This window comes from Anguilla anguilla, chromosome 7 (genome assembly GCF_013347855.1).
Source record: "Anguilla anguilla isolate fAngAng1 chromosome 7, fAngAng1.pri, whole genome shotgun sequence".
In the NCBI taxonomy this organism is placed as follows: Eukaryota; Metazoa; Chordata; class Actinopteri; order Anguilliformes; family Anguillidae; genus Anguilla; species Anguilla anguilla.
Genome location: NC_049207.1, coordinates 54,904,643 through 54,929,802, shown reverse-complemented (window position 1 = coordinate 54,929,802; position 25,160 = coordinate 54,904,643). Strand labels below are relative to the sequence as shown.

Genomic DNA, 25,160 nt, shown 5'->3' with positions numbered 1-25,160 from the left:
ACAGGAATACACTGTATGAACTACAACCTGCGCCTTTATTCAGTAACAAATAACACACCCACATTTCTGTATTGTTTTAGTAGGTTACAGTCAGTTGGGCATAATGCAGTTCGCTCCGATGTGCTATACTTCACTACTCTATTATGCTCTAGTATGCTTACATAAAAGGAAAGAAAATAGAGACTTAAACATTTTCCAAAATTTGGCAGTTTATTTACATTTCAAGTTATTTACATGCATTACTTTTCATTCAAAAGGAACAAAGCACGAAAACATCAACAGAAAACAAACCCCTTCAAAATCAAATGGCAATTCAGTGTACAAAAATAGAGCTTAGAAATAAAGCGTAAGTCTCCAAAAATATTCTGCTACAGAAATCTGTTTACAAAAATGTCTGTGACCTAGTCAGTGATAGGTGGATTTCATGGAGGAAGAGGTGAAACTTGGACACAGGGTAACCTGCGATAGGTGGGGTTGACCAAGGGAGAGGCGGAGCTTGGTCATGGGCTAATCAGTGATAGGCGTGGTTTAGGCAGGAAGAGGCGGAGCTTGGTCACTGGCTAATCAGTGATGGGTGGGGTTTAGGCAGGGAGAGGCGGAGCTTGGACAGACAAGAAGGTGCGGCCAGTGGCCATGCCTTTCACCTCAATTTGTAAGCAGCAATTTGTATTTTCCCTTCTTTTAAAAGTTGCAGCATGTTTAAAATGGAATGACAATACTCAGGTACTTACGCCTTGACCGTGGGGACAAAGTAGAAAACACAATGTGTAGACTACCTGTAGAGAAGGTAACATTTACAAGAAGAACTTTAAACTTATATCCTGTGCTCTACACTCACAGTATAGTACAATAGCAGTAACAGTAATGAAGACTCACTGTTACACCTGACGCAAGACTCAAACTAACTCCAATCATTAAGAGCTTCATTCTGTGGTCATCCATTGCTTCAGTAAGGAGCGTTTTTTGGTAGATAGGTTTTAAACACAATCAAAATAGTTAATTCTGCCCTCAATGCTTTTGAAGGCTTAATGCATGTAAGTGCTATTCAGCAGGTAAATTAACTGCTGAAGATAAGTTGCTGAGAGAAGAACGTTTTCCTTTGTCTTGCAAAGTGGTCCAACACAGCGCGATATAGCTATTACAGAAATCACTGACCGGAGTGTGTTTTCAAATGATTACACCCTACACCCGCACTCCGTCACTGTGTTCATACTCCTAAAGGCAATATTAGCTCTCACTTTTTCCTCATCTGTACAAAACTCAGCTGTCTGGTATTACATGTGATGCTGACGGACACTAGTTGTTGATAAGATATGTGTGAAAACACAGGTAAATGTACAGCTCTTTTGCATAGTGTCAAAATGTATGGATACCCCAGACCTAGATAGTCCGATATATAAATTAAACCCTAGAGTAGATTTTGACCTTAGTTCAATAAAGTAAGTAAAAATAAATAAATAACAATAATAATCAATAATTTCAACTGTATTAAAAAAAGAACTATTTACATATGTGGCAGTAACAATACCACACAATGTGGTTTTTCTAGTTTTGGAATCAGACCCCAATCTTTCACCACCATTGACTATGTCACCCCCTTAATTTATCACCAAAGCATCTGTCATCACCAGCGTGTTTGCCCCTTCTGAATAAAGTGTTATGACCTTTTTTTGAAAAAGTTCTGAAGTGGATTAACAGAAATCCTAGCCGCGTTCAACGCATTAGCACAACAACAAAAAAAACAAGACATAAAATATGACCTTTGCATGACCTTCACACTCCAGTAGGATTTTAGTTCTTATAAAGTGCACACTGATTTAGCTATTTCAAATTAGACTTAAAAAAAAAAAAAAAAAACTTTTTAAACTGATGTCCCTCTTCCCCCAAAAAAGTGCTTTGGTTATGAAACAGTCAGGTGTGACCATGGCTTGGCCAGTTAAGCTAAGCTGTACATAGCAGAAACAGGAGATTAAGAGAAGAGTTCTTCATTGTCAGTAAGAACAATATTAATAATAAAAAATAATAAAATAAGTGTGAGTCCGCCCAGGTAGAGAAGGAGAAAAAAAAGACGAGGAGATTCAAGTGTTCTGGGCCTCTGCATAGCAGTAGTGTTCCTGTCCATAGACTCATCCAGGTGCTCCTGTACAGGTGAGAGTGTGTGAGGAGAGGCTGTTCCAGCAGGGGGCGCTACACCGGGTTGTCCATGCCTGGCAGGGGCTGCGGTACAGGGCCCTGGGGCTCCGTGCCACCCTGGGGCTCTGTGCCACCCTGGGGCTCTGTGCCACCCTGGGGCGCCGTGCCACCCTGCTGCTGTGCCAGCTGCAGGACGGGCATGTTACACAGCGGGCACACCTTGCGCACCTCCAGCCACTTAATGAGGCACCTGGGGAAAAAAAACAAAAACATTAAAATCAGCAGCAGTGGCCCACGGCCAGCGACGGCATCATTACGTAACATCACAGGCACTTATCCAGAGCGGCTTTACACAGCTCCACCTTTCACACCGCCTCGTTTACACCATCGGCTTGTGCGGCATCGACATCTCCGTAAGATCGGCTTACCGCCGGCGCCGCTCGAAAAGAGCAGCGTGGATCCGTTTCACTAGCGCCTCTTTGATCCGGCGTTCCGGAAGCCATTAACGCACAGCCAGCTGTTCCGGTCGTTTCGGTCCTCCCGTTTCCACGGCCACTCAGCGGCACCGCGTCGCGTTACAAATCCCAGCGGCCCCCCTGACCTGGCGCCATGCGCGAGCTCTGATTGGCCGCTCACGTTAGCTTAACGCGCTGGGCGTTTACCGCGGCGCCTCGAGCGCGAGCCTCTGCGCCTCGCTAAAAAACCCAAACGAGGGGTAAAACCGGACAAACGCAGGCACAGATTTATTAGACCGGAAGACATGAGAGCGAGACTCACGAGCCATGTGAACCACATCAGTACCACTCTGCGCATCGTCAGATTAGACCGTGTGAGTAGATCGTTCATTACCGTGCAGTATCGGCAGGAAACGTGTGGGAGAGCTGCGTCCTGAACCACAGACCTGAACGTGTGGGAGAGCTGCATCCTGAACCGCAGACCTGAATGTGCCTGAGCTTGTGAGTGAGGCGGGCTTTCGTTCGACTAGTGTCTGAAAAAAGACTGTAAAATAAAGCAGGTGGGCTGAGAGCTTGCCTCTCCTCTCTCTTACCACGGCCCAGTCATCCCAGGCTTCTGAGGCTCTGGTGGAGCCATGATTCTGATAAACTACATGCAAAATAATGTGTTTATTCCACAAGGGAAACGTCAAGTTAATTGCTTTTTTTGCTTGTGTGTGTACTTTCTACTCTCTTGAGCCAATGGTGTCGGAGGCTGTCACAGTTGGGAGGGGCTGGCTGTGCCATGCTCTGTAGGCTGTGTGTATGGCATGGAGCCAACCCCCCCCACCCCTGAGCTCATAAACACCCCTTTAATGGCTCAGGCAGCTGCAGATACTGTAGCAGCAAGACTGTCAAAGCCTCCACTGTCTGACTGTGTGTGTGTGTGTGTACATGTACATGCGAGCTGTGTGTGGGGCCATAGTTAGTTTAGTTTCACAACTACGTGTCCAAGTTTTGTTTCCTTAGTTAATGTTTTTTTCTTAGTTAAAGTCCACACAGAAGCCAGAGGACAGACAGGGACAGAGATCACAGCTCAGCCTGCAGGACTCTGTGTTCATGTCCCCACAGTACCTTACTGAGGTGTAATGAAGGCGTTGTAATCCCAACACCTCGGTCTGAACAGGTTCAGCACAGTCCTGAGTCACCTCTGGCCACTGCACAGTAACAAGCACAAAGTTCCTCATCCCCGTTTATCCATCCATACATCCATTATCTACACCCGCTCATTCCTGGTCAGGGTCGCGAGGGCAGGGGTGCTGGAGCCTATCCCTGCATGCATTGGGCCACAGGCAGGAATACACCCTGGACAGGTTGCCAATCTATCGCAGGGCAATTCTTAATCTTTTTTGTAACTTGTAACTCCAAGGTTGCGGGTTCGATTCCAAGGTGGGGCGCCGCCATTGTACCCTGAAGCGATGTACTGTACTTAAACAGTAACGCTTCAGTGACAGCTGTATAAACAGACTGTATGTAAGGAATGTAAGCTATGTACGCCTCTCTGGATAAGACCATCGGCTGAATGGCTGCAATGAAAGCCACGTGTAAACGAGCGCTTGAACCACCGCGCTCACCGTACGCATCACCGCTTCCTTTTCCCTAACGATGCCTAACGATGACCGACGCTGCGAACTCGCGCTCCATGCACACCGTACTCACTTCCTGTGGAAGCCATGTTTGCAGGGGCAGATTCCCAACTCGTCCTTCTGCTTGAACTCCTCCAAGCACACCGCACATATCTGGGGAGGCGAGAAGGCACCAGTTATCACAACACCAACAACCACCGAGAATAAAACGAGAGAGAGAGAGCAAGTGCTGTATTTTGGCTACTGGTAAATGTTTAAATTTTAGAAATGATTTTGGAGGTTTTGCTTCTGTTTAGAGCCCTTAATTGGTCAGCACCTGAATGCATGTCCACTATATAAAGACATATTGTAAGTCAAGCAGAATGCTGAGATCTGCTGAATGAAAGCACATCTTGTGCATTCCGAAGGTGAATGTGAATTATATACCAAGTGTACAAATGATGCATTCTGTGTCTTTCGCTGTGCATGCACCAAATGTACTGGAAAGTTTGCAACAAGATGAGGAACTTTGTCCATTTCCCACAGCTGAAAATTTACTTCTGACATACAAAATCGCATTGAGGATTTAAAAGTTAAAACATTTAAACAGAATTGGCTCTGAGCATTTCGCCGAGGGGATTTCAAAAGGGGATTCTCCTTCTGAATCCAAAGCAATCCAAACAAACACACCTGCACAAACAACTGTGCGTGTGCCCCGGTTGACCTTCGGCTGGGAGAGAGAGCGCTGTCCCCCAAGCCCGTAATGCAGGGCCGGGCAGGAGACTGCAGAGACCCTGGCTCTGAGCCGAAAAACAGAGGCGTGTGTCTCCGTGTTTCCGACGGAGAGGGAGGGGACGCCTTTGTGCTCAGCTGGGCCCTGAACAGGAGGGGGTGGGGGCGGTGGGGGTGGAGGGGGGATGGAGGGGGGATGGGACGGGACCGATGGAAAAACCCCAGGAGTCTGGAGACATCTCGGCTCTGGGAGCCCCTGTGACCCGATTCCTTTGTGAAGAGGGGTTGGGAAACACGGTCTGAAGCGGTATTTACAGAAAGAGTCCAGCGGCGGCCGCACAACCGTGTTTGCTTTTTTTCCCCCAAGCTTCCTACGCTTTGAGTGTGTTTAGAACAAATTAAACAAATAAAATAAAATGAAAAACACAGGAACACAGAAAGATGGAGAGAGAAAGCAGAGGGGATGAGAGAGGAAAGGAAAGCAGACCGCATGCGAGCGCGAGAGCATTTTAAAATGGCGTCTCTCGCCGAACCGCGGGGTCCCTGGATTGTGGCCGCTCGCTGTTCACCACGAAAAACGTGCTGCGGTACTCTGTGAGGGGCTGACCTAATTCTGGAGTTGTGTAACGCACGCTGAAGTCACTGTCCTCCTCCCTGTCTGTCTGTATCCCATGGGCGCATGCAGCCATACACATCTTTAGCCCACTCCTACCCAGCACTTTCCAAAGCAATTATAGTGTTGAAAACATTAATCTTTTCTGCACTCGTAGAAAAATGAACGGTTCTCATCACTGGGACCATATCCAATGAATGCATGAGTCATGACAGAGGGGGGGTGGGGATGGGGGGGGGGGATTTTTGTATTTAAACCACAGGAAGCATCACAAGTAAAAACAAATAAACGAAAGAGAAAGAAAAAAAATCCAGGGCAAACCCAGCCCCGTTTTCACAAGACCGCATCTGCTGACGACGGTGTGGATGTGGTCATGAGCACGCGTTAAACTAGGCCTGTGCAGCAGGACACAAGTCATATTTCTATACACTACAGAAAATGTTTCCAATATTAAACCATCACGCAGCTACACCTACAGGGAGATATTCTTAACTCCTCTCTGTGCTTCAGCTTCTCTAAGCTCACCGCACGTATCTGAAGAACTGAGAGCACTTTCATTTCAGAACTCCCTTTGAAGCTGCTACAGCACCCCGTGGAACATTCTGGAAATCCATTTTAAGCATTAACTCCTGCGAAAGGGATCCACATTATCACTACAAGCTGAGATTAAGTAAAAATCCAATCTTTCCTCACACACCTGAGCAAACGCTCCTCTGTACCGTTGAGCTGAGGACACAGACATGTCCCCATGTTCCCTATGGGGAAGTAGGACAAGCAACTCAAATAGCCCCAAAAAAATAAATAAACAAATGGTAGGCGAGTCTCACCAGTGTGTTGGCGGAGTAGATCAATGTGACTCATTACCTACACAGACCAGAAATGCGTATCGATTCTAACGTCAGAGGTCACTGCAGTCAATCTAGACCACTGCCCAGTTTGGCATGTTCCAGAGCACTTCCCAGTTTGGCACGTTCTAGAGCACTGCCCAGGTTGGCACAGCGGGACTGGCACAGAGCTGATGCCCCACACGCTGGCAATGCGGTCATCGTTTCCCCCGGTGACGTTTCGCCAAGTGGTGCCAAGCGGATCGGGGGCAGTGCATTCCACTCCGGAGACAAACTGGAGCTCTCTCACCACATTCCAGGACAGGAGCGACTCCCTGTTCCATGTGTAGCGTACCGTCTTATCTCCCAGATACACAATATGTATTTGTTCATAATAATTCCATTTTGAAGACAAATTACTCAAATTAAAGCTCCTAGTTATGCACTCATCTGAGGAACAGATTGTTACTTACTTTATGTGTCCAATGCAGAAGTCTCAGAAACTTGTATAGACAATATACTACATTAAGGAGAACACCGCAAATATATATTCATAAACAATTAGCTCATTTGGATACAAGTACAGTAGAAAGAGAGGATCCTGACAAAATTAGTTTTAAAGTACAGTAGGTATCTGTCTGTACCTGTCTAGGTTTCTGGATGATAAACAGAAAAAAGATAGCGGGTTTCTGAGCTTCCCTGAAATAATTGAAAGGTGTAGTGCAGAAAAACACCATTTCTATCTGACATAATAAGTACGTTTTGCTCAGATCGATCCTGCAAAAACAAACCCCCCATTTAGTAAGGTATTTCCGCAAAGCATAAGGTGTATTTCCGCACTTTAACTGTCATCAGACCATACCTATCTTTTACGAAGACGACAGATTCAAGATGTTTATGTTTGATGTGTTGAATCACATTTTTGGCATAGTCTGTTAGAAAACAGCCCAGGACACAATGATTTTAAAACAGTGTGATCTTTTTAACACTGAGAGGTGAAATGAGAGCACTATTGGCACTATTGAAAGATGGCTCAGTCACATTAACACAATCAATACCATCAGCTCGAGCAGACTGCAAACCAAACTGATGCTTTCACTCCATTGCCAAAAGCCACAGATACTTTCCAGCTTCAAAGAACTAGCACAGACCAGAGAGAGACTATTGCAGAAACGAGTGATTGTTGACTTAATTTCCTTTTGTGCTTGTTCCCATTCTGAAAAATGTTATTCGCCCAACATCACACATTCCTGTTCTTGCAAACTGATTTGGGACCGCGAGTCATCCAATAACGTCCGTCTCTCACAGCTAATGAAACCAAGACGTGCCAAAACACCACTGCAGGTGGAACATGCCTGGCATGATAAAAAAGCAGTATAATTACTCTTCAGTGAAAGTGTTCCCCTGAGAATAAACGGAATCCATTGCTGTCAGTATGATCCCTACACGGAGCAGTAAGATCAGCATCAGAAAGCTGCAAACATGACTTAGAGCTGAAGCAAATATTTCTGAAGCAAATTCTAATGTTTTTAATTGCCTTTATTATTGGGACAGCACTCCAGGACATATTACAAAATATCAGTGGCCACTTACCTCATGTAAATTTAGCTCTTTCACTTTCTCCTTCTGTATAACCTGGAGAAACAGGAAATGACATTTAGAATTCATATCGTAGCTTTTGCAAGTCACGCCTGTTATGTTTTAAATGCAAGACAGACAGTCCAGTCTCAGTAAATAATAACCCCTATAATGCCGGAGTCGTGATGTCCAACTCTGGTACCACTTTCAAATAGAAAAGAAGAGGGTCAGGCAAATGCGAAACACAAAATGTGGAAAAGTACTAAACGAGGAGCTCCTCAACAGTGCTAACAATGCTAACAATACTGTTATCAAGGTGAGACTGCCGCCCCCCCTCCCCCCAACGCTGCCCCCCCCCCCCAACCCCTCCCCCATTCTCCTCCTCTATGATCTATAAAGACTCAGAAGGAGAATGTTGAGCTGTCTACCACTTCCTGGCTGGCAATTTCCTACAGAGGCACGGGCAGCGATAATTTTATTACCATAGGGTGAACCGGTGGTAATGAAATCAGGACTATGAGATTGCTCTGAGCTGCCGTTCCACTGCCACGGACCAGCTGGCCGGATGGCAATAAAAGGGCACAGAAGCATCTCTGTGAAGGCCCACGCATTACTGCATTTGAGGGAAAGGATCAAACGGAAATCAGCTGACCCTTTAGTGAAGGTGTATGAGAGAAGGATTCTCCTCACCTGCTTGTAGGCGTACAGGTCTCTGTGTGCCTGGTGCCGTAACCTGCAGAACAAGGTAGATCAGAAACATTACATCATTACAACATAAGGACATGTCTTTCTTTAGAGACATAAGTTACACCTGTTCACTGAAAAGAGAAAACATAGATTTAAACTTATTTATAATGTGTTAGACCTGACTGCTTACTCAGAAAAACTTAGAAAGTCTTAGAAATGGAGTGTAAATCAATATGGCCGCCTTACACTGCCAAGCATAGCAACGCCAGCGCTTGCTCTCTCTCTCTCTCTCTCTCTTTGTGTGTTCGCCAGCTCAGGGAATACTTCACAAGAGCTTGCTGGCTCCCAGGGCAAACAGACCAAGTAGGAGTGATGGCTAGCTGCTAAGTTCAGCCTCCTGTCAGCTCGAACCATTTACCTTCGCTCAAGCCACACAAGAAGGCCGTTCACAAATCAACTCCAGCACACGCCTCCCCCAGCTGCTCGTACATCAGCCAAACACCCTCAGACAGAGGCGCTGCCCCTCTCTGTTGTCACCGTATTTTCTGTACTTCGTTAATAAAACGTGGTTCCGTTTTAACCCTTTGAAGAGTAGGTTTTTGGAATTTTTGTAATCAAAATCTAGAGTCTGGAAGCGTTCTGGAACTCCATCACTTTCAATCACACCAGCAGTGACTGTTACATCAGCATTAGAATGTTCAGGTAAGAACATTCCAATCACACAGTTGTGACCTCACACCTTAAAGGGTTAAGAGCTTGTGTGTCTCCACTGGGTTGTGGCTGTGGCCAACCAGCCGTTAACACTGTTGCACAAAGAATACAGAACATGGCAGTGAGGGGGGGGGGGGGGGGGGGGAATTTGTGCTGGGTCCTTTCAACAAAAACAATGCTTAGTGAGACTTTAAAGCCACACAGAAGTCAGTGTGAGATGCTTTTTTGTTTTCTTAGAAAATGTATGTATTTTCCAGCATGGTTTTCTATGGAGCGAAATATAAATGTCTGGGTTCAATCTGTCGTGAGCAGCAAATTTATTGGCCTAAGCTGTGGGAAATTGTGTGCGAGATACTTTGCAGATTTCTCTGGCAGTAATACAGCCTGTTTAGCCCTTGATAAAATGCATTCCACCTCATAATATGAGACGAAAATGTGTTATAAAAAGCAAGCACTGCCAAGTTTCTGATTTTCCCCAGTTCATTTTTCCTCCTGCAGAACCCATCAGTGACTGCACGGCAGACTGTTCAAAAACCAGCACAGCATGGGAAAATATATTTTAAAAAACCAAACTGAATAGAAGAGAAACTGCATCTTTAAAAGCTACGCTGTGCAGCAATGACTCGGTAATCTGACCACCATTTTTTTCCAGAATCAAATAATGACTGAGAGTCACGCATTTCTTTTTACGCAGGTTGAACAAATGGCAGAAAGTAAACAAGGCTGACGGGTAATAATATTGGGGAGAAAAACTAAAACGTACCCAGCCTGGTTAGCTTGCATTAGGGTGAAAGATGTTTGTCACTGTATATGGTAGGGAAATGCTACATAATTGCATGTTATTTCAACTCCTGGGCAGGGTTGGGGTTGGGACCAAGGCAAAAAAAACAAGTAAAGTGGCGTACCCAAGGTGATACTTAATACTCTATCTGTGGTTCTGGAACCGCAGTTTTCACCTGGCTGGCCATGGAATTAAAATACGGCAGTCTGCCTTTAAGAGACAGGCCACCGACTGGTGCAAGCCACAGACAGACAGACAGACAGACAGACACACTTGGGGCCTTGCCAGCGCTTTCGGAAGTGCAGTAAGGCTACTCCATGCATTCCAAGTCTCAGTACGGTCTGCATCACGCTATATTGCCAATGTGATATATTACATTACATTACAGGCATTTAGCAGAACTCTTATCCAGAGCAACATTGCATCCATTTATATAGCTGAATATATACTGAAGCAATGCAGTATATATATATACAACGGCAGTGTTCTACCTGGGAATTGAACATGTGACCTTTAGGTTCCAAGACCAGCTCCTTACCCATTATACTACACTACCGCCCACCAATTTATTATAGCAGTGCTGTTTAATACTGACTAGCATTATTAATCTGTTCACAGTGAAGTGGCACAACTGTCCAAACAATATTTCGCTACACATGTAACTGCCCTTAAAAACAAGTGTTGCTGAAATTCAGTAGCCAATGAAGCACTCATGTTTTTTCTGTATTCAGTGAGGTATGATAGTCATTGCTAGCACACAGAAACGCTACCAGGGATGTGAGATGCTTCGATGTCAGAAGGCTGATATTAAAGGAACAGTGGGGGAAATAAGCGGTTTTTCATGTCCACGCAAAATGTAATCTTGAAATAATCCCAGCCGGGGAGGTCTTTCATTGGTGGATATTTAAGATTAGCAAATCAGCATTTTATTATCTTCTCCAAGCTGTAAAACCTTTTATCTGCTATGAAAAACCCTTGATAATGTGTAAACAAGCAAAAAGAAATAACATACATACATCAAAGTAAACAAAAGAGAAAAAAATGACATATATACAGCATATGTGAATAAAAAGTCAAATTTGACCAGATACTGTAGAATTTAGTATATTAATACCTTGTATGAACCTTAATCAAGCCACTTTACCACACACACACACACACACACACACACGCACACACATCCACTAACCAAAAAACAGACTTGCTTTGGATGATTAAAGGTTTCTAACAAGCACTGTATACAACTGAGAAGAGTGTGTAATAACAGTAGGGTTTTTTTAAAAACCTCATAATCTGAATTGGCTGTAGCAAATACGGCTTTTCAGAGAAGTTAAAGATAAGGAAACCTTGCTCCATATTTCCGAACAAAGGAGACACTTTTGCAGAACATTTAGCCTTGAGCATTTCATGGACACCATGAGTCAAAAAAGTGTAGCATGTAGTACAAGTATCCTCAGTGTAGTACACTGTATCCTCAACTTCACCCAGTTGTAGCTGATTGTCACAAGCTCTGTTTAAAACACAGATATCTCCGGGTTATGAGAATATAATGTTAATTCTTTTGTCAGGAGAGATAATGGATCCTGAGCACCTGATGGCCAGTTGAGGATTGTACAGCACAGACTGCACTAGGGAGCTGACGTCTGGCAACTAGTTGCTTATTCTTGGGACCACAGTGTCCCAGAAAAAATATGCTGAGAAAGGTCATGACAAAGGTGTTCCCAACTGTAATTTACGTGACAACAAAACACAACCATACAAGATTTATCGTGGGGTTTCCTTTAAAGGATTTAATTAAAATAAAAAAGATAAACCGGTACAAACAGCAATTTTGCTGAGCAAATTTTTCGTGGCGATACTAACAGAAAAGCAGGCTTGTTGAAACTGTTCCAAGGCAAAAAAAAAAAAAAAAAAAGCTGAAAATAGAATTATATTTCTGGATTAAAGTTAGGAAATAACAGTTAAAGTGAAATAAGGAAAAAAAAAAAAAAAATGTACAGGCTTTCAAAATAGCAGACAGACAAAACGTTAGGAAAGCATCAGGCAATTTAAATGAAACCTTCCAGGGCTTGGACAGGTCAGTATGTTGCATTACCTGATCAGGTAGCAGCAGAAGAGGAGACTGAGGATGAACACAAATATCGCCGTTCCAAAAACAACAATGTAGATATTGAGCGGAAGGTTCTGGAACCCTATATTCGGCATTCTGAAAATGTGGTTTGGTTCCACGGTCACATACATGCTAGAAGGAGAAAGGGAAAAGTGCACAACATTAGCATAAGGCCGTTTCTGACATAGCAGTCGGTCATGCAAGTTAATCTCCTGTGTTTTTCAATGAGAATGACACATAGCTCAGCCTAGTTTAATAAGTAGATATTTCACTCTACTGGTATAGTGGTATAATGAATAACATGCGGTCTAAACAGAGCTATATGAATGCAATGCACTCAACCATACACTAGTCTTTAAACAGTTAAGTGTAACAGGCACACTGGAGTGACATTTTTATCTAATTAGCTCGTATCGTTAAAAAAGGTCACTTATAAACATGCTCAAAATAGAAGGGGAAATGTACAGCTTCCGGACAACAGATTAGCCCATCTCTGTAACGCATGCCCCATTGGGCAGAATGGCACTACGGTAAGGAACGCGCTAACTGTCTTTCTGCCCGCGGCAGTCACTGCTGATCAAAGGTTAACTCTGTCAGTGCTACCCCAGCTAGAGACCAGGCTCACAGCCGAGCTGAATCTGAAATCGAGCAGAAGCAAATGAGGTGCAGTAGTACATGACTTGCCATAAAAATGGAAGCATCTGCTCAGTGCATCCTGTCATATTTTATCGTCCGATCGTCATACAAATACGGCACTTTCCAAAACAAAAGTAAATGCGATATAAAAATGAACGCTCGGCCCAGCCAATGTAATATGTCAATAGCAATATAATGAAATGCAATGGATATGACCTTTTTAAAATGACAAAACAAAAAAAGGATGGAGTAAAACACCACTACTGCTGCCAACAGTTCCTGCTGTATGGAGAGAGAGAGAGATAGGGTGAGAGAGTGAGGGGAACATTGGCCACCAGAGATGTACTGAACTTCAGCTGAACACAATATCTGCAAGGTTTTTTGTTCGCTGCTGTCAGACAAAAAGTGCACATTTCAACAAGTCAGGCGCTAAACACAGACAGCTGCCTCAGTCCAGTACACAGAACGGAAAGCTGGAACTAATCTTCTGTTGATATCACCCAGTTTATCTTGGGGTAAGGGGTGGGGGGATGGGGGAGCTGGGGGCTTTATTCAAAACAGAATGGAACCTTCTCTCTATGTGTGGCAGATGCTGTCTCCCCGGCAAAATGCGGGTGTGCTTCTCTTCCATTTTCCTCTGCGCAGTCAAGCTGTCAGGCGCCAGTAAATCTAACACACTCCTGTAATTCTGACATCTAAATTTATTGACAAAAAATCTGAAATGAAAACCTGCTTTCCACACACAAACACACACACGCATGCGCACACACACACACACACACACACACACACACACACACACACGGGAGAGGAATGCTGTGGGGCTCAGCTGAGCCCTGTTATGAAGGACTCCTCCCCAGCTCCCCCTCTCCTCTGGTGCCCTGTGTGGTCTTTACCACTGGGGACCAGGAGACATGGCAGCCTGCCAACTCACAGTGCCGAGAAAGGGGAGAAGACCCAACATGCCTGTCAGGCTGCAAATCATACTCCGCAAACTTCTGCGCTACCCAGCTTTTACGATCGATTCAGAGAATGCTAAGTGAGCCGCTACCGTTGTCTCCGGTCACGAACGCCATTCGGGCTCAACTCCAGCACCGTGCAAACAGCACACCAGAACGCCATGCGCTCCATTCTACTAACCGAGTCGGATGGCGCAGTATGAAGGATTTAGCTACCTGTCGTACAGTAGCGTAGCTGCCGGTGAAGTATGAAATGAATGAGAAGGTCTGTCAGTAAGAGTTAGCCGGGACACCGCGTAGTGGGCTAAGAGCTGCTCCTGTCTCTGTCTTATCTGTATCTCCGCGCCCTGTATCTCCCACACGTGAACACCCCCTCGGTGAACCCCCCCCCCTCGGCCAGCCACCCCCTGGCTGCTCCTCTTCAGCAAATCGTGACGCCCGCTTGTCGGTTCATTGGCTCGGGTCCGTCCTGTTCGTTTAAACCACCAGCCACCCCGCCCATCGTGGGGTCAGTCTGCCAAGCTCTTCCTCCTTTCTCCCAACAAAAACAAGTAAATAAACAAATAAAATAATAAAATCCGGCCTGTTATCTGCGGCTATCTGGGATTCCCAAAGCTGAATCAACAGGCCCCACCCACAGCTCCAAAGCTGAATCCACAGGCTCCTCCCACAGCTCCAAAGCTGAATCCACAGGCCCCTCCCACAGCTCCAAAGCTGAATCCACAGGCCCCTCCCACAGCTCCAAAGCTGAATCCACAGGCCCCTCCCACAGCTCCAAAGCTGAATCCACAGGCCCCGCCCACAGCTCCAAAGCTGAATCCACAGGCCCCGCCCACAGCTCCAAAGCTGAATCCACAGGCCCCGCCCACAGCTCCAAAGCTGAATCCACAGGCCCCGCCCACAGCTCCAAAGCTGAATCCACATGCCCCTCCCACAGCTCCAAAGCTGAATCCACATACCCCCGTTCACAGCTCTGCACACGGCCTACATTCTTCAGCAGTGGTGATAAAATATTTACATGGTGCGGAAGGAGAGATGGGAGGAGGACATTATGTTCTGTACATGAAGGGACAGTAAATGAGGGGGGGAGGTGGAGGGGGGGCTGCTCTCGTGAGACAGGGTGGGAACATGGCGAACATTTAGGGGCAGTTACACTTTACAGTATAACTACATCACATTCAGCATCTGTCCACGCCAGAGTGGTCTGACCAGCTATATTATATATATATATATATATATATATATATATATATATATATATATATATATATATTCCAGCTTTATTTAACAGAATAGTGTAGAGACGTGAGAGAGAGGGACATGCGGCACGAGCCATACTGGGATTTCTTATAAACATACTTCATTAAAAAAACAAAACACAGTAGAAACACGCAGACATGCACAACGAGACATTCCAATAAGAAGTAGTGACTAATCGCAATAGTGCCTTACATTTAACTGCCAAAAGAAGCTCCCAAAAATGCTATCAGCGTAGCTGAAACAATCAGTTACCATCAGCCACAGTACTGGGCCCTGAGTACAGCAATGCTAACAAAAAACATTCAGTCCACGGAGAACAATGATTCAGAGACTTCAGCTGGGGTTTCTGATGAAATATCTCAATTGGAACAAACTTTGGCATACATTGCAGTTCCACAGCACATTAACTCTGTACAGACCTGTCTCTTTTTTCTGGGTCAAATACAGAAAAACAATCACATCAGTCACAGGGAGTGTCATTAACCCTTTGAAGGGTATGTTTTTTTTTTTTTGAATGTTAGAATCTCAGTGCCCTAGTCTAGAACTCCACTGCTTTCAATTACCAAGTTACATCAGCATTCGGATTCCGTTAAATCTCATATTTGATTAATTCACAACGAGCAGATATCATTCCGTCAACTAAGCAACCACGCTGGCCTCTGAAGGTGGACCATGCCAGCAGGGGACATCAGCACCATACAGACAGTAACAGAGTTTTTACCCATCCTTTATTAAAGACAGAAACAGAGAGATATCCACAGTCCCTTGTGGCTTGTAAGGCCCTGTGAGTCTGTCTTTACGGCTCACACCGGGGACAGTTAGGCTAATGCCTGCATGGTCAGCATGGCCAATGACTGCCTCCAAGGATATTCATCTAAAATCCACGTAGGGACAGAAAGCCGTTTAACAAACAACACAACACACTCAATCTGAGGAACAATTTGTTTGCACTTTTACATTAATTAGGCTACATCACAGTCTCCTGAAACCATTAATGCTTTTAAAGGTAAGGAGAAGGCAGACTTTCAAAATTTTTATGCTTTTAGGCACCTTTTTAATCGACTTCCTTTGGGTCCCGCTGAACATAAACATTCAGCCAGCCAAATTAACTTTCTGGCACATCCCCTCTATTTTAATGCCCCCTTCACCAAAAGTGGACAGAAATAAATGTAGTTACGTAAATGAACTGTATAAACAAATTCTTCATTCACAGTATGATTCATGATGATGTGGAAGAGCAAGTGGACTCTGTGGCATGGCCCTTGCTCAAAGTCCAGAGGAACCTGGCTGTGTGTGTGTGTCTGTGCATGCGTGTGTGTGTGAGTGTCTTCTTCCCATACCAGAACAACTTGGCTGAAGCACCTTTCTCCTGAATGAATTACCAATCTTGCATTTTTTAATTCCCTGTATTACATTGTCCAACTGGAGTTTCTGAACCAATCAGGCTCTGTGTTGGACACCACGTGCTGGGTTTCCCCGGTGGGGGAAGAAAATCACTCGAGCAATGGAATGGAAAAAAAACTCCCTGGTGCGAATAAATCTCAAGAGGAACCTGTCTTAGAGAAGAAACCCATCCTCTTGTGGTCTGACGTCAGTAGTTAAAGTTATGCTTAATGATAATGGGTAGGTAATGGTCAATCTACTGAGCAAATAATCATGGTGTTTGAGCAGATTGTAGCCCAGGGAATGTTGCTCTGAATGGAGTACGAAGCCGTGAAACTGGGACGGTAACTCACTAACTGCTCGATTAAGCGGAAGTGCCATTTCGCTACTAAAATACTATAAGATTAGTAAAGTAATTGCAGCCTTTGAAGAGTTTTGCTTAAGCCTGGTAAAAACTCAGACACGGAGACATAGATGGGATTGGGTACACACAAGCTTTGTTTCAGCTTGCTGCCCAGACATCACCGAACACGATTTGAGAAGCAACAGAAAAACAGTGACCGCAAAATGCTCAGTGTAGAATCAACTCTTATAAGAGTACGTTGTACACTGACTGAGCACCTTTTACCAGCGTGCACTCACGTGAACTCGGTCAGAGTTGAATTAACAGCACAGATTTGACTGTGTTCATTCACTGCCACGCGGGTAACAGGATTAATTGTCTCAACTATTCTTGACTGACCCGAGCCGCTGCTCTAGCAGCTAATTAATCCATTTAGGGGAGCTAATCTGGAGCCGGCGGGAAGCTCGAGAGGAGCCGGCCAGCCACCTGCGAGTGCCGAGCGAAGTGCATTCCCCCCACGGCCGCGGCATCTGCGCTAATAATCTGCGTTGATAGCCCGGAATTTTCAGTCCCCAGAACCCAATCACACCCTCCCGCACACGTTCGACACCGACCTCTCCATCTGTCTCTCTCTCGCTCTATCGCAGGAAAGAGTCTGTTATTCCCAGTGGTTGTCCTTCGTCTGGAGATTTGCACCTTTCGTAAAAGGCATTACTCGGTGGCACAAGTTGGCACAATGAAGTTGGCAAACTAATACACACAGCTGTCACCTGCTGGGTTCCTTTTGAGGAGAGATTTTCTCTCAACACCTTTACTCCCAGACAAGCCAGTAGCCGGTGCCATTTCTTCTTGTAAGGATGTACAAAGCACTGCCTAAATACTCCAAGCTGCTAATACTGATGGCGCACGCGGGAGAAAGAACCACGTCTACCTAATTCTGCATAAAAAACATAATTGGATGTAGGCACTGTTCAATGTCAACAGTCGCCTTTTCTATTCAAAATGAGAACTGCAATCCCTTTCTTCCACAGTTGGACTATTATCTGTAAATTTCAGGCAAGACAAAACCACAGTAATTACACTGCCAATGTCAAATCACTCCTAATGTGGGGTAGTTATATGTCCAATTGCAAAGGGTCAGTTCCTGCACTGCAAGTGAACAAGATTATTACAATCAATCTTTACAGAAAGACACTAACCTGGATATCTTAATTTAAGCCTATATCATATACTCTTTTACAACCGTGGCGGAACGTGATGAAACACGTGCATATAGACAAACAGACACCTAATCACCGCAAGACATAAACTAAAGCTAACCTAATAAGATAATTAAAACAAATATGTACATATAGCATAAGCATGACCAAGTAATTCGATACATCTATACCAAAAATTGCAGGAAAAAATCACATTTTCTAATCGGAGAGAAATAGCCTAATTTATTCGACCAAATAAACTTGCTAGCATGACAGTTTAGCAAGTTAGCTATCCAGCACATATTGGCACGCGTAATTTACGCAGAGTTCCTTGACAAGCCATCGGACGTCATCTGCCGGAGTTCGACTGATTGCCCTCCATAAATCTGCATCTGTCAATCAGGCAGCGATGCTGCGAGGTTCCGTGGTACTCCATCTGAATCGTACTGATGATGATGTTGCATCACAATGTAACTGGGCCCTCAAGCAATAGCTAGCTGCTGTATTTTACACCGTGCATCTGCTTTAGGTAAGAAGCAATGCAACTCGGAGTACGCATGCAATCTCTTGGTATTTACGTTTTGCGCCACAAAGCAGTTTTATATAGGCTAGTTATCGGACACGTGCATCACATAAATACAATCAGAAATTCAGATTCCCAGCTAGCTAGGCATATGGAAACATATTTTGGACTGGTAACATTAGCCATCTACCATGTTCAATTAACTACCACGTTCGGCCATTCAAGAAAAACAAACTTACCAGAAAATATGTTGATCGCAACGTTTCCACTGTCACTGGCAATGCAGTGGATGCAAGCTAAGTTTGTAAAAACTGTATTTTTCCAACGCACTTATGTGTAATGTTGCCACAGATGGTAGCAGAGCCAGCTAGGTATAGAGCTAGCAAGCTTTTATCCAACCAACGTTAAACCTAGCGATATCTGTGAAATTACGTTAACATATGATTATATAATTGAGTCTCGATAACCAGACTGTTTATCTAGCTAGGAATTAGCTAGCCATAATGCTAAAAACAATAACACAAACTCCACGAGCCGTCTTGTCAATTTATGCCTAACCGATTCTCAGTATGTGATGCCTGAAAGATTCGTAACACACGACCTGCTCTTGCCGTCTCATTGCAGAGATTCAAGGCAGTGACCATTTCAGAGGGGGTGGGTCAGGGTGTAGGGGTGCGATTCCATCGGACAGGAGGTGGGCGGGACCTTCCAGGGGAGGTTCGGGTGAGGGAATGGTGTTTGTTTGTACGCTCTCCGCTTGAATGAATATAAACGCCCTCCTCTCAATTTGATTTGTTACGGAGGCGTTTTTCAGGGCGGATCCTGCTCCCGTGTAAACATACTCTCAGTGTGCTGCTGTCCATGCTGTTGGGTGCAAGGTTTTTTTCCTCGAACGTATATTATGCATTTCAATGCTAAGTTTAAACTATTCGTCCTCACAGTTCGTTACGTAAACAGACGTTCGTTGTAAACAGACGCTCTTATCCAGCGGTCTTTAAAACGAAGGATAAACATAAGTGCATTGATCAATATCAGAGGGATCAGTATATCAATATAACAAGTGCATTGATCAATATCAGATGTCAGAGGGAGATGCTGTGATTGGTCCAAGTGAGCAGGTCATGTGACCTGCTGAATGAGCAACCAGGGGTGGAGGAGTGACAGAGATGGCAGCACTGACAATGGCCCATGGAGCACGATCCAGTGTTACCGTGGGCAGTGGGCCAGATAGCAAACAACGTCGGGCCAGATCTGTGCCAAGTCTGGCCCGTCAGTGCCAACTCTGGGCCAGAATCGGCCCAGATCCGGCCTGGAGTCGCTTTCTTTCTGGGGGGGGCACACTCAGATTCAGCTGATGTGATTGGTCTGGCTGTGGACTGGCACAGATCTCACACGTAGGGAAGTAAGCCAATAATCACTCATCCCAGTTTACAGTTTATTGTGAATGCTGAGATGTGATCATTGCACATATTAACTGCAATGGATATTTAACCTCTGTTAGCAACTAGCAAGTCTATGTACTAGTAAGAGAATTTGACATTTTTGATATGTGTATGGTTACGTACATATATTACACTTTCAGAGCAACAATCTAGGTAATGTCTTTAAACCAAAGTGGATGATGGTAAATATAAACAAAAACGTTGCATTATTGTAATTTGAGGGCCTTTGCTTAATGAAGTTTAATGATGTCACATGCTGTTAATGCCAGTTTGAATTGCGAGGATTCCTCTGAGAATACAATAACTCTCATGTCTTTAGCTGCCAGCTTATCAGTAGGCTTGATTCACAGAAAAAACTTGTGGATTAGCTCAGTACACCTCAGTAACTTGTGAACAATATTGAATTTTGGAAGCTATCCTTGTCAGATGCGTGTGTTCAATTCAGGGTCTGAAGCATAAATTAAAAAATTAGAAATTTCAATCGGCATGTATATATTAGATTCCATGTAGAGCATGGTTTAGGTGTCTCCCAAGTAACAACCTTGGAATTCTCAGTTACTGCACTGCGGTAGACTGCCAGAAGGTGGCAGTAGAACTTTGTCTCTGAGCCCTGGTGTGTAGCGTTGGCTCGTTATTATAACTCGGTGATTGGACTGTTTTTTCTTTCTTTCAGGATCGCATAAGATCAGCAAGTCCCTGCTGGTTTCTGTTGACCAGGGGTGATTTATGAGTGAATCATACATATCTGCTTCCCACACATCAGCTCTCTCTTTTTTAATCTATTTATTTTTTTGTACTGAAATATAATTGAAATTTTCTATAACCATGAGGAATAAAGCTCTCTCAGCAAATAGTTCACAAAAAATGTATTATATAAAAAATCAAGAGAGCTTATGTAACTGTAGCACATAATCTGGCCATTAGTCATTGGTAAAGTTTGGAAATTACACTATTCATTTTAGAATTTGCTGCGTTTGCTGGATTGGCAGTATTAATGTCTTTAACCATACAGTTTGCTACACTGTAAAGCGTCCAGTGCTAAATAAACTATTACACAGTCCCAGTTGAACTCATATTTACTCTTTCAGAGCTGAATTAACACTGTGCACTTTATTGTGTAGCAATTCAAAAGACAACATGCAATGCTACACAATGGAGTGGAGACTGGACATCATTTTTACATTTTCTTCTCCTTTGAAGCTTCAATTGTAGCCATTAAAAAGCTGTGCAATGCATTAATGAGGAAGGAAAAATAATAATAATAAAAAATAAAATAAAAAATGTTTTGATGATCTCTAACAACACACTGTAGGCTGATTCATTGTGGCTACTGGCAAAAACAGTTTTGTGTTGCATTGTCATCCTAAAGTTTTTAGCACCGCTGCTATATATTCACTTGCCTGCCCTTTTAACCCTGCTGCCCAAAGTAGCTTGCTAATTGTTGAGCCTGTCCATGCATGTTGGGCAAATAGCTCAAAGTGATGGTGGCTGTATCTTTTGGCATGATAACCTCTGTTCCCCCTGTCCTGACCCCTGTATATTTCTTTCTGAATGACGGCCCCTTGGGGCTCTGTGCTGACCACACGGAATGTCCAGGGTTTTTAGGTGCAGTAAGGGGGGGGGAGGGTGGGGGGGGGGGGGGTTTGATGATGCAGAGGATGGTGATGATAACCCGGATTTAATATCTGGCCCTGGGGATCAAACCTACAAATTGCAGGTTTGCATTGCCCTGGTGAGGTGGAACAACTGAAACCCCAATAGAGCTGTGGCAATTTACCTGGAAAACAGTGTTTATAATGGCCTTTCCTCTTTATTTTGTATGGTAATCCAGCTACAGTGGTGTGTTTACATGAACAGACAAGGGCAGTCACAAAATATAGGACTTAAAAAAAAAAAGCAGGAAATGAATGACCTCCCTTTTACAGGTAATATTGCACAATCCACCTTGTACGCTCCAGACAGCATGCAGGCTGGATTCCTCCCTGTGATGTCATGTGGCTGTGCTGTGGCTCCTCCCCCAGAGACAATGGCAGTTATAATAATAGATCTCAATGTGTGGTGCCCCCTTCAGATTCTGTTCCTTCAGTGCTGTATTATGGAAACTATAAACATGCTGAAGAACTGTCATGCTTAGCACAGAGTTCTGGGATTTCTACCTTTTCGGTACCCTCCTTCGAAAAATACGCTTTGCCCGATTCTCTCAGGCAATTTAATAGTACAAATGCACCTAAAATGCATTAATTTCCTCATATTTCAACATAAAGCTGTATAAAGTCTGAAGTGTAGAGGCTGTTCTCTTCCAGCACTTTCAGAGATTTGTGCTCGCGTGAAAATATTTCCCAGGAAAACTTCCTGCACATTATTAAAAGCATAAAGAAAACATAAAAAGCATAAGCTATGGTGAAAAAATTTGAATTATACTAATATAGAACTAATCGCTGAAAATTCCTTGGCTCTCAATTTTCTAAATCACCAGAAATTCAAAACAGTGATGAACTCCTTCAACTGCAGAAAAAATAAATGTAGCAACACCTCAGCGTGCCTACTGAGCTAGTGCGGTTAAAGCATTCTGTTCCGAAATGTAATTTTGGGGGAAAATGTTTAGTAATGTGGATCAGTCAGAAAACAAGTGAACCTTTCATGGCTCGCTTATAAAATTCTGGGTTTCTTGAGTTTTGCCAAACAGGTTTTCTGGCTTCAAATCTATCCATGACTTGCATTAAATATATTTTTTCTTTGTTTTGTACACAGATCTCTTAATGTCACCTCTGCTTTCTTTTCTCAAAACAAACTGAACAGTTTGGGGAAAAAAAGGTTAAAAAATAATGGAAATGAATCCAAAGGAAACAAGCATTTTCTGAATGTGCCCTATAATGATGTTTCAGGGTCCGTGACCAGTATTAAAATAGCCTGCATTTTATCTAATCTGGATTTTTCTTTATTTTTTCACAAAGCAATCACATTGGTGTACATACTGTAGAAGGAGTGAAATGGATGAACTGCATCCAGTTCCAGGATTTCCTACCATAAGTTACACTTGCACAAATAGATTAAAGCACATTTTTGAGATGTTGATTTTAGGCTAAGTGTAGGGAAATCAGACCAAACCCAAACAGTCTCAGGGTCAATTTGTGAGTTTTGAGGTGTCTGCGTCATGTGACTTGCACGCGCACCCCTGATTGGTGCTCCAGAAGTCATCGATCTTTAAAAAAAAAAAAACAAAAAAAAAAAAAAACGTTTTTCAGGGAGAGAGAATTCTTATCAGAGTTACATACCTCTCTCAGCAGGTTGTGGGGGTTTGGATCCTCAGGCTAAGTCTCTATGGGTACTTTTTTTTTTTTTTTTACAGAAAAGGACAGTTGGGAAATCTTGACACGTCTGCCTTCAGACCTCACCATAATGGCCGTCATGACAGATGCCATACGCCCCGTTCTTTCGCACAGTTACACAACCATGACAGATCCCTCCCATCCCATCCCATCTCATCACAGCCCATACCACCAGTGAAGGTAAGTGTGGTCCAGCCATTTTTCTTCTTTGTGACAGAGGCTAACTTCAGTCCAACAGTGAGGCTTGCCAGGAAACTTATTTTAGCTGGCGCTGTGGACTTGGTAACAGTTGAAGTTGACGCATTGACTGAAATGCAGTCCTGTGCAATGTACTTTCCACTTTCACATCATGGTGGGATACGTCTCAATTTTTTAAATCCATTTGAGATATTATGATTTGGTTAGGGTTAAACAATCCAAGACAGACAATGGAAAACTATGAAGTAATGCATTATTTACTCTTTATAATGGCACATTATTTGGGTATGGTACTTCAGAGGATGATGGGTTGAACAGAAAAAAGTGCTATGGAATGGTTTTTTAACATATACATTAAGAAATAGAGAGGACAGACCCCATTTTAGATGATCTTTAGAGGTGAGTACAGCTTAACTTCACTGTCTTTCTGATACACAGACTGGCACACACACATTTCATATATACATTCAAACTCTAAAGCACACATACTAAAGCACATTCTATTTTAAACACCTCTGAAACTGTTTATGCATGACTAATCAAACACATAAACCTTGTCCATCGTCAGACAGGAACAGGAAGTAGACATTAAGCAGATATTAGGTTTTGTCATGTGTTGTCTTCATTCTAAACTCAGGTCTCTTGAGGACTCTGTAGACTGTTTCAAGCTTAAACAGTCCAGGTGTGACCCCCTGTGACCCCCTTACACACCGACCCCAGGGCAATGTCCCAGAATTCCTAAACATATTAAAGCATACAAGTCTCTTGCCAAATTAGAAGCAGAAAAGTGTTAACACAATACATTTTTGATAGCCAGATTTGATGGACTCTTCAAGCTCTGTCGCTAACCAAAAATAACACAAAAGGTCTGTAAAAGTGTGCAGTACAAACATTGGGGACATTTGAAAAATGAAACATCTAAAAAAAGGCAAGGATTTTAAACGTTCTCTGGCACTGTCAGTATACACTTATAGTAGGAATTGTACAAAACAGGATGTGAGTCCTCTGTTTCATATCCTCTCCTTAATGTTTTAAATCTGATCTCTGAAATGTACAAGAATGTTATACATTGAATACAGCTCGTACAGTAGCCTATGGTACAAAGGGAATTGGCCTAGCGATATTTTGATCATGTTGTGGGCAGTGATAAGCAGCATGACCTATTAGATGGTCAAAGCTGTTTAAAAAAACACTTTTGTGGTTTGATATTTTTGGAACGCATAAAGAAAGCCGGACAGCGGGACAGTAACGATGAAACTGAATCTGTGGAGAACGGGGACAGCGGTCAGAGACGCACCGCTGTTGACGCCCGCGGCTCAGTGGCACGACTGCTGTGTTTATGACTGGAGCCGAGTGTCAGTAATTACGTGTCAATGTTTCCGTGCGTGCGATCCACGGTGAAGCCGTCCACTCGAAAAAGCGGACATTAAACAAAGATAGAGGCGGGAGCTCATAGCTTCTCTCATCGCGAGGCTCGGGTGTCTGTCCGCCCGCGCGTCTGTGTGTGACTGACAGCGGCAGGGGAAAATTGGCCTCAAACCCTCGCGCATAGCAACGCAGTCCCATCGGTGCTAATTCATCCGCTATTCTATTCCGGACAAGAGGTGGAGTGGTGATCAAATTACCGTTCTTCCGTTGTTTATTTGTTGATACTTTGTTT

The 25,160-nt window shown here is 43.8% G+C and overlaps 2 protein-coding genes across 2 annotated transcripts in view; one reads left to right on the top strand and one right to left on the bottom strand.

Moving 5' to 3' along the window:
- Nucleotides 1-25,160, top strand: part of LOC118232073 (catenin alpha-2) — a 317,807-nt gene that overhangs the window by 743 nt on the left and 291,904 nt on the right. Inside the window, exon 2 of the mRNA XM_035426638.1 lies at nt 23,323-23,482. The gene's annotated coding sequence lies outside the window, so the exon portion shown is untranslated. The remainder of the gene's footprint in view (nt 1-23,322; nt 23,483-25,160) is intronic.
- On the bottom strand, nt 190-19,259 carry LOC118232076 (RING finger protein 24-like). Its single transcript, XM_035426645.1, has 6 exons — nt 18,771-19,259; nt 12,214-12,360; nt 8,630-8,672; nt 7,955-7,996; nt 4,287-4,366; nt 190-2,383 (listed from the first exon to the last, which is right to left on the bottom strand). The coding sequence occupies exons 2-6, from the start codon at nt 12,357-12,359 to the stop codon at nt 2,188-2,190; spliced, it is 507 nt and encodes a 168-aa protein (XP_035282536.1). The 5' UTR covers nt 12,360; nt 18,771-19,259; the 3' UTR covers nt 190-2,187.

Excerpts from the sequence above, each read along its gene's own strand:
- LOC118232076 (XM_035426645.1), bottom strand. The coding sequence starts at position 12,359 with ATGTATGTGACCGTGGAACCAAACCACATTTTCAGAATGCCGAATATA. Across the intron at positions 4,367-7,954 it reads AAGAGCTAAATTTACATGAG|ATATGTGCGGTGTGCTTGGA; the intron begins GTAAGTGGCCAC and ends TCGCCTCCCCAG. Across the intron at positions 2,384-4,286 it reads AAACATGGCTTCCACAGGAA|GTGCCTCATTAAGTGGCTGG; the intron begins GTGAGTACGGTG and ends TTTTTTCCCCAG.